The following is a 9894-nucleotide window of genomic DNA, read 5'->3' as shown; positions in this document are numbered from 1 at the left end:
GTCAGGGTGAGATCTACAGCCGTGACGTCACCCTCACGGAGAGGCTCGCGAGACTAGCGAGTGGGTGGAGAGAGCGGTGAGTTTTCGGTGAGAGCAGTGGGTTTTCGCCGAGCGCGGCTTCTGCGGGGAAAAGCAGACGGTAGCCTGACGTTTGTCTGGCTGCTGCCGACATGAGCGGCCCGGATGGGGTCGAGAGGACGCCTCTCCCTGAAACCCCCAGTCTCACCGTCCCCGACCGTGCCCCCGGAGACCTGGATTCTCCCAGGTGCCTGAAGCTCCGTGAGGAAACCGAGGCGTCACAGGTGATGGCGGAGACGGGTGAGGGGAGCTTCGAAGCCGTGGCGCCCGCACCGTCCCAGCTTCCAGAGGAGCGGGGCGCCCCCCGCGCTGCTCCCGCAGATCCGGTCTGTGACGGTAAGCCCCAGATCGGAGGCGGTGGGGATGGCGGTTACGTAGCGCCCGAAGCGGGGCAAGAGCAGGCCCCGCCTCCCAGTGAGAGACTGGAAACGGCGTTTGTATCCCTGGCGACGGACGGCAGCCGGGGAAATGGCTGCCGGCGGGGAGAGCCGCGGGGCCCGGGTGGGGAGAAGGCCCTAGAAACCTGTGGCGCGGAGAGGTTCGGATCTGAGCTGATGGCGGAGGCGAAGGCTGAGGAAGTGAAGACTGAAGAGGGCCCCCTCTTCTCAGTCGCAGTGGATGAGGAGGTGGCGGAGAAGGAAGGAGTGAAGGAGGGGGAGGGAGTGGAGCAGGAGATGGAGATGGAGGAGAAACCAGTAGGTGAAGAAATAGAAATGGTGGAGAATAGAGTGGTGGAGGAGGCAGGGCACCGGCCCTTGCGGATGGATCTCCGCATGAACCCTCTGGAGGCCATCCAGCTGGAGCTGGACACTGTGAATGCTCAGGCTGACCGGGCCTTTCAGCAACTAGAACATAAGTTCGGACGGATGCGTCGACACTACCTGGAGCGGAGGAACTACATCATTCAGAATATCCCGGGCTTCTGGGTCACTGCCTTTCGGAACCACCCCCAGTTGTCCCCCATGATTAGGGGCCAAGATGCAGAGATGTTAAGATACATAACCAATTTGGAGGTGAAGGAGCTCAGGCACCCTCGAACAGGCTGCAAGTTCAAGTTCTTCTTTCGAAGAAACCCCTATTTCCGAAACAAGCTGATTGTCAAGGAATATGAGGTCAGAGCCTCTGGCCGAGTGGTGTCTCTTTCCACTCCAATCATATGGCGCCGGGGCCGTGAACCCCAGTCCTTCATTCGCAGGAACCAAGAGGTCGTTTGCAATTTCTTCACCTGGTTTTCAGACCACAGCCTTCCAGAGTCTGACAGGATTGCTGAGATTATCAAAGAGGACCTGTGGCCAAATCCACTGCAATACTACCTGCTGCGTGAAGGAGTCCATAGAGCCAGACGTCGCCCAATAAGAGAGCCAGTGGAGATCCCCAGGCCCTTTGGGTTCCAGTCTGGTTAAACTTTGCCCTTGGTAATGTTCCTGCATAAAGTCCCTTTCCGCCCCTTGCTGGACCTGTGCTTGGGCTACAGAAATGAGTATGCCTTCTACTTTTTTTTTTCCCCCTTTCTTTTTCTGACATTTCTGCAGCCTTTTTCCCTTGGACATTCAGTTCTCTCAGCCTCAAGATTGAGACCATCATGACCACGCTCCACCACTTCCACATGTGCATTAATATCACATGCTGCATGGCCATGATTCACCCCACTCCTAAGCCAAGTTCGTGATGATGTAAATTGCACTGCCTTTATCTGCACTACTTGGACCCCGTTTGTTCCCAGGGCCTCCGGTCTGCCTCTTATACCTGGAATTCTAGATTTGTCTAGGAGCCCATTCTACCCACTTTGCTCTGCAGTACAGGCATATGGCCTGTGGACAGTTGCGGGCCTTTAATGATATCAAGGGAGAACAGCAGTGGACCACTTGGCCTGTATGATTTATGTGACTCCATTGCTCTTCTTGTGCCTCTGGTCACCGCCTGTCGCTGTCTGCTACTGGCTGTGCCCTTGGCTGCTACCTACTGGATGAACATCTTCTAGACCATTGTCAGCCCCACTCTGGTTTCTGGTAAACAGTCTCCAGGTTTCTTGCCGGCACACAAAAGACCTTCCATTCTTCTCCCCAAAAGACCTCTTCTCTATTCCTCACCCCACCCCGCTTCCCTCCACTCCCTTCATCCAGAACCCTATTAACTGTCAGGCAAGCGGTTGAGGTGACAAGTTAGACTTGTCCTTGTGGCAGGATGGTCTAAGGCTGGTGTCCTTTCAAAGTACCAGGCTTTCTCAGCCTCAACTAGTGAATTCAGCCAAAACCTAGGTACCTCTTTGTGCCTCCTTTTCTCATCGGGAGTGTGATTAAGTGCCAGGGTGGCAGTACACTTTCTCCATTGTCTCTCTCCTGGCTCTTAAAAGAAGTGATAGCTCATAAACATTTGCAGAATCAGGTCTTTTAGTTTTAATTTGGCTCTCCATTATTTCCAGAGACAGGTTGTCTTGTGTAATAGACTACCAGAGCTCTTACTTCCCTCTGCTTTCTTCCCTATCCTCCACCCACTTTAGCAACATCTAGAGGGTTTAAAGGGAGACAGATTTATTAGATTAAATGAAAAGCGATATCTAGGCCCTAATGGATGGAAGAACTAAAGATACTGTGATGGGTGCCCAAAGCATGGGAAACTAAACAGAAGACCACAGGCAAAAATGAGCCAGGTAAAAATTGGGCCTAAAATTAAGACTGAGAGCCTTCAAGGAAGGTTCTTTCTCTGTCATTGGTGATGAGAGAAGTTATTTTTCTCAGGATAAACATGGGAGAATTGAAGGGGGTTGGAATGTTAAATATGTTGTCTAGAGAAGAGATCTTTAAAGAAATGCAACTCAACTTTCAGTGCTTTCTCTCATTTTCATTTGACTTTATGAGGAGGATTAACACTGTGTCTTTTATTTCATTAGTATTTAGTAAATCTTGTTATGTTATTTCTGCTTACTGGGAAAATTGAGCTGTACAGGCTTTATTTTGCTTTCAGTTGGGAACATTTGGAACAGTCTTATTTTCCTGTATGATATAGAGACTTACGTGAATATCTATAGCGGATTTCAACTTGTTTCTGTTAAAACCGTATCCTTAGAAATATAATTTGAATAACTAGTTCTTGTCATATTATTAAGACTTTGGAAATTGTTGTCTTCGTGGAAAAATAACATACTAAAAATGTGTGGCTTGATTGTCTTGATAATTTCCCAGTTAACAACTTAGTAATTGATGTGTCTCTTTTCCTAAGTAGCATAAATACTTGTGAGGTTGCTCTGTCTCATTGAAAGTATACCATTGATATATTTGTCTTTCCTTATATGCATGATGGTAAAATAAAAGCATGTTACTCTGCTAGATTTCTTATTTCTCACCCTGCACATAAACACACATGAAGAAATTGTTCTAGGTGATGGCAGGTTATGGAATTATTAAAGTTCTTAAATGGATACAATAGGCGTTATCCCAGAAGTAAGAAAATGAGGAACACGACTGTACTTTCAGTAGGGACGTTTGTTGTTTCTGTTGTTTTACTTTAAAATGGTAACAATTTCAACTTCTTACGCATGATTGCATTCTTTTCCATACAGCTTGTGTAACACTATCCCCCCTTCACTTCCTTAAAGCTTCCATTTCTGTCTCTATAAATGATATTCTCAGGTCATTCAGGCTCTCTTTATTCATTTGTGCATTTAGTAAGCAAACATTCATAGAGTTCTTATCATGAGTGATACACTCTTCTATCCTTATACTTTCTCAACTGTAGAAACTTGTTTACTTCAAACCTCACCACCTTCTGTGTCAAATCCTTTAAGGCCTGTCATAGATAACTCTTTTGCCTTACAGTTTTTCTATTTTTCTTAGGGAAGATGAAATATTTCTTTTTGTACTTAGTGTACTTTGTAGGGACCTCTGTTCTAGAAAATAACATGTAATAATTCATTATAGTGAATTCCACAAATATTAAGGCATTTTGTCAGGCCCTGGGAAGATAACAAGACCATTCCCTTTGTTGTTAAAGAATTGGGGAGGGCTTCCCTGGTGGCGCAGTGGTTGAGAGTCCGCCTGCCGACTCAGGGGACACGGGTTCGTGTCCCGGTCTGGGAGGATCCCACGTGCCGCGGAGCGGCTGGGCCGGTGAGCCATGGCCTCTGAGCCTGCGCGTCTGGAGCCTGTGCTCCGCAACGTGAGAGACCACAAGGGTGAGAGGCCCGCGTACCGCAAAAAAAAAAAAAAAGAATTGGGGAAAGACTGATGTCCAAATAATTGACACAGTGATACAGTAAAATAAAGAGATATACTTTCACATGTTTTTCACTCTTTCCCTTTCTTTCTAATTTGAAAGCTTTGTGAAAGCAGAGGTAGGGTGTCTTTTACCCTCATTGCTACATCTAGCATAATGTTTTGCCCGTACTTGTCACCAGATAAATATTTATTGAATGACAAAATGAATATCTCAAATGGAAAAAAAGAACAAAATAACTTAGTACCCAGAAAAGACTTTTGATGAGGTAATGGAAAGAAGAAAACAGTTTTCAAGGCATTTGTAAAAGTGATTGTCAACAAATTTGCAAAGCCTTTCTTAAATAAATTTCTTGTTTAATAATTAGAAAAGGTTTAAACACTATAACTTTTCACTTGCTATTTTAACAGGGCATTAATTTTGGATCAACTTTTATGTGCTTTGTTTTTGTACATTTTAAGGTGACGATCACACTGGAGATAGAAAGGGGGTTAGACTCTATAGACATGTTCTGTCTAATACAGTAGCCACTTGTCACCAATGGCTATTGAGCACTTGAAATGTGGTTAGTCCAGATTGAGATCTGCTAAAGTATAAAATACATACTTGATTTCAAAGACTTAGTGTGGAAAAACAGAATGTAAAATGTCTGAATTTTTATATCGATTGCATATTAAAATATTTTTGATATATTGGGTTAAATAAATATTAATAAAATTAATTTCCCCTACTTACCCATTTTTAAAAAGTGGCTGCTGGTAAATTTTATATAGGACAGTGTGGTTCTAGACTTCTTGATGAATATGTCAAAGCATATAAAATATCTGTAGAAGTTTAACATGTTAATCTTTTCTCCCCATGAAATTTTTTGTGACTTTAGGGCAAGGTTTAACTAGCTAAAATTCAAGATGTGTAAAGTATAGCTAGAAGCCAATGGGTAAAAGGTAAAATGATATGTCTTTAATCAATTTGTTTTTGAGTACCTAAGATATACTCAGTACTTCATAAAACGTATTGCGTAAATTAATTTGGGGTATAAGTAGGGTAGATATGGGTGCCAAATTTGCACTTGTAACTGATAGTTACATTGGTTATTTAAGGTAGTCTCGGGCTTCCCTGGTGGCGCAGTGGATAAGAATCCGCCTGTCAATGCAGGGGACACGGGTTTGAACCCTGGTCCGGGAAGATCCCACATGCCACGGAGCAACTAAGCCCGTGTGCCGCAACTACTGAGCCTGTGCTCTAGAGCCCGTGAGCCACAACTACTGAAGCCCGTGCGCTTAGAGCCCGTGCTCCGCAACAAGAGAAGCCACCGCAATGAGAAGCCGGCGCACCACAACGAAGAGTAGCCCCCGCTCGCCACAACTAGAGAAAGCCCGGGCGCAGCAAGGAAGACGCAACTCAGCCAAAAATAAATAAATAAAAAATAAATAAATAGTCTCTAACAACGTTTATGACCTACAGCTTCGTATTTTTCTAGAATAAAATGGTCTGTATTTTTTGGTTTACAGATGTACATGAAGCTCAGAAAATAATTTCAGTCAGTAAACACACCATTTTGTGTATGTTATGTGGGCTCCAAATTTTAACAATTGGCCAGCAACAGAAAGAAAATATCCCAAGCTAGCTTTGGACCAAGTCAATTCAATGCTCACCACTTGAAGAAGTATATTTTATTTTATTTTTTAATATTTATTTTATATTTTTATGTTCTCTGTACCTTCCTGAAAAGTGTATTTTATTTTTGAAAATTAGTGTCGTCTAAAGTGTAGTGAAAATTACAATTTGAAGCAATTACTATTTTGTATTGGATACTATATTAAGGATTATATGGGATAGTAAAGTAAAGGTTGTCCTTGCCCTTGAGGAACTATCTCATTAAGGGGGTGCCATTCTTTGGATGTTTCCTCTTAAGCAAATTCACATCCTCAAACTAGTTATGTGCATAAGAAAACTCGGGGGCTTAATGTGGCCAGGAGGAGGTGTCAGAGATGATCAGGACCATACCCTCAGGGCCATCTTCCTCTCCCTCAATGTTAGTATATAATTGAAGTCCTAGATTGTATAGAAGTGACAGATAACAATCTTTATCCATTCATCAGAATGGGAGGTGTTTCACTTGTGAGCAGTACCAGCTCCATCTCCATGTTTGCTTGAAGTGAATTGTTTGAGCTCTGTAGGGTCACCTTGATCTATTTCCTCTGACTTCAGAGGTTCTTGAAACCTACAGAAGAATTTGCATGGGGCTACCTTAGGAAAACAATGTCTACTTCTTGGCTTCACTTTTTCAGGATTTGCATTTAATATAATTTCCCTGAGAACAGGCCAGGAAGAAATGGTTCTATTAAAAATGTAAAAGGTCAGTTAGGTAAATTGCTAATTTTTATAAATAACCAAATGTCTTATTAGCAACTTGAAGAGACAGGGAAGACAGGCTGGTTTTAAATTGGGATTAACTCAGTTTTACAGTCTACCACCTAGTGCATTAGCCAAAGTAAATACCTTCCCTGAGCCTCGGTTTCCTTGTCCGTAATGCAGGGATGATAATATCTTTATTATAAGCTAATATTCTCCCAGGATATATTTGGAGAATAGATTATATGGTTATAGAGAGGATAGTAACAGCAACCAATTGGGAGCTTACTATGTTCCAAGCACTGTGCTAAAAGATTCCAAGTATTAACATAGTTAATAAAGGTTAGAGTGTGAAAATGCCAAGCACAATGCCTGGCATATAATACAACTAAAAAATACTAATTTTCATTTACCTGCCTCTCATTTTAATTTCTTATTTAGTTCATATCCAGACAAGCAGTCATCTAGCTTAATATTTATCAAACCTGGCTGCCCATTATAAATAGCTGGGGAGCTTTGAAAAAATCCTGATGCTTAGACTCTCCCTGAAACCAATTAAATTAGATCTCAAGGTGCAGACAGGTTTTAGAATCATGGATAACCTTTCCTTGGACTCCTGAAGTGAGGGAATGCTCACTCGTTTTCAGTTTTGTTAAATTTACTCAGAAATCCACTGCCTTACAACATCTAGCTATTGTAAAGGGCCTGGCATATAGTTCCCTTACAGCACATTTTGACCCCTGTAGTCTTGCAGAATGGAATTAGCCTGATTCCACCAAAGAGTTCTAAGTACTTGAAGATCTTCATTACATCCTTGTCAATGTCCCCTCACCAACCTGGCTATATATCAGTTCCTTCGATGTTCCTCCTCTGTTTTGTATGCTAATTAAACAAGATTTATTATGCCAGTGCTCTTACTAAACTCGGTGCCCAGAACTGAACAAAATAACATCCAAATAACAAAACAGAATGAGATTTTTTTTTCTGCCTTTATTATGAATAGTATATTTCTTTAAATGGATCCTGGGAGAGCATTAGCTTTTGGGGCAGCAATATTACCCTTTTACTAAACCCTTAAGTTTTAAAGTATTCACATGCTGCTGAGTTTGGCTTCACCATCTTACTGCATTTTATTGAACTTTGTGTCCAACACTTTACACGTATCTATACTAAATTTTATTCTGTTAGGCTAATTCTCCTAACTTATTCACATTTGGAGGATTCTTTCTAATGAGTAATTCTCCTTAATTTCATGTCGTTTGCAAATCTAGTCTGTAGCCACCTCATTGTTGAACTTCTCCCTCCCGGGATCTTCCTTTCAGAGTGACATAGCATCTTTAAGACAGGATCTTTCCATCAACTGTAGATCCACCTGTTATCGTGTGTGTGTGTGTGTGTGTGTGTGTGTGTGTGTGTGTGTGTGTGTGTGTGTGTGTGGTTTTAACTTTGTTCTAGGGCATCAGCAAGCATACTTGGCACCTCTTAAGGAATTAGGGAAAGATGCCCCCTCCAGGCAGAGGGGTTAGAAAAGTGTGCCATTTCCTCCCAGATGCAGTCCATTATAGCAGATGTGCTTTGTCTTTCAAATTTCCTTGTCAAAAAAGAAAATGACTTCTTAGTGATCTTTTTTTACCTCTATTGATCACTCTGCTTTTTTTTTTTGAAGGCAGTATTAATATTTTAATATTACTACTTCAACTTCTGTGGGTTTGAAATTTTTCAAAATAAAGTTGGAGAAATATTAAAAATGATGTTATAGAGCTTATTTTTAATCAGTCATCAAAATTAGAAAACAAATAACTACAGAAGTGCACAATTAAAAGCCTAGTTTATAGACCTGCTCAATTTCCGTCAAAGTAATAAAAATAAATACTCATATTTAAAAGATTGTTCTATAATTAGAGACTATAAGAAGTAAGTAGGAAGCATATATTATTGTGAAGAGTTATTGGTGAAGGTGGGTTATTTCATACAGCTCTAGATAAGACCCAACATTGCCCCAAATTGACCATATATCTAGAAACTTATTTTGGGATTCATGTACTCCTTTACGAAGTTCTAGAAATATGGGTCTTAATGAGGGCTTCAGCACACATTTCTTGAGGTTGAGACCCACTGATGGATCAGAGATTGGCATTGCAGAATCAGCCACAGGTACTAAAAGCATGATTTGTACACAGAAGCCTGTGAATGTCTTCATTTCCAAGTCTTCATTTTTTTTAAGCTTCAGACTCTGATTCCAGAGTTCAGGAAAGCTTAGTATAGGAAAATAGTGTGTTCTCCGCTTGATTTCTAGTCAGTATACATATCCCATTTGAATCAATTTGCATTTCCGTGATCACACTAATAGTGGTTAACACTGAGTTTCAAATATTTAACCCCTACCACCTCACTGTTGTTTTTGCTTCAGCCATTCTCTTTGCTATTTTAAGTGACCAAAGATGTTACCTAATAATAGATTTTGTTTGTTTGTTTTTGGTATTTGTCTTTGTTTTCTTTCTTAAGGTATGATTTACACACAGCACAAGAATGTTCACAGCAGTTTTATTCACAATAGCTCAAAATTAGAGCAAACCAAATGTCCACCACCAAGTGAATGAATAAATTATGATGTATTCATACAATGGAACACTACATGTAGTGTATACTCAGTAACAAGAAGGAACAAACTTGATTATGCAGCAACATAGTTGAATCTCTAAATCATTATGTTAAGTGAAAGATGCCAGATAAAAGAGTACATACTGTATAATTCCATATATGTGAAGGTCACTAGCCCAGGAAACTTACGTATGGTGACAGAAATCCAAAAAGTAGATTGGGGAGAGTAACTAGAAAGAAGCATGAGCAAACTTTCAGAGGTGATAGTAATGCTCCCCATCTTAATTTGGGTGATGGTAACACAGATGTATCCACTTGTCAAAACTTGCCCAACTGTACACTTAAATTTCATGCACTTTATGTAAGTTATAACCTCAATAAGTAGCAGATTTTAAAATTGTTGAGAATTCAAAAACTGGAACTCCATTTGCCCATCTCCAGTGTTTTGGCTTCTCTCCTTCTGTGCTTAAAAGTTGCTGACTCTACTTGCAAGACTGTATTTGCAAGTTGTTCTCATGCTGTAGTATAATTCCAATTTTGGAATTACTTTTTTTTTTTTTAACTTTTTCTCCCTTAATTCCAGGCCAAAATTGATCTCTTTGGAGATACCCTTAACTTACAAACTAAGAGGTTCTGTTATCCTCTGGT

The 9894-nt window shown here is 41.1% G+C and overlaps 1 protein-coding gene across 1 annotated transcript; it reads left to right on the top strand.

Annotated features, from left to right (window-relative positions):
* Positions 1 to 36: 36 nt before the first annotated feature.
* TSPYL1 (TSPY like 1) lies at positions 37 to 5375 on the top strand. The gene has a single exon (XM_079939865.1). The coding sequence runs from the start codon at positions 171 to 173 to the stop codon at positions 1479 to 1481; it is 1311 nt and encodes a 436-aa protein (XP_079795991.1). The 5' UTR covers positions 37 to 170; the 3' UTR covers positions 1482 to 5375.
* The last annotated feature ends 4519 nt before the right edge of the window (positions 5376 to 9894 follow it).

The sequence above is a fragment of the Stenella coeruleoalba genome, assembly GCF_951394435.1.
Source record: "Stenella coeruleoalba genome assembly, chromosome: 12".
NCBI classification, from domain to species: Eukaryota; Metazoa; Chordata; class Mammalia; order Artiodactyla; family Delphinidae; genus Stenella; species Stenella coeruleoalba.
The sequence above is the reverse complement of the archived record's forward strand: the minus strand, read 5'-3'. Positions and strand labels throughout refer to the sequence as shown.

Excerpts from the sequence above, each read along its gene's own strand:
- TSPYL1 (XM_079939865.1), top strand. The coding sequence starts at position 171 with ATGAGCGGCCCGGATGGGGTCGAGAGGACGCCTCTCCCTGAAACCCCC.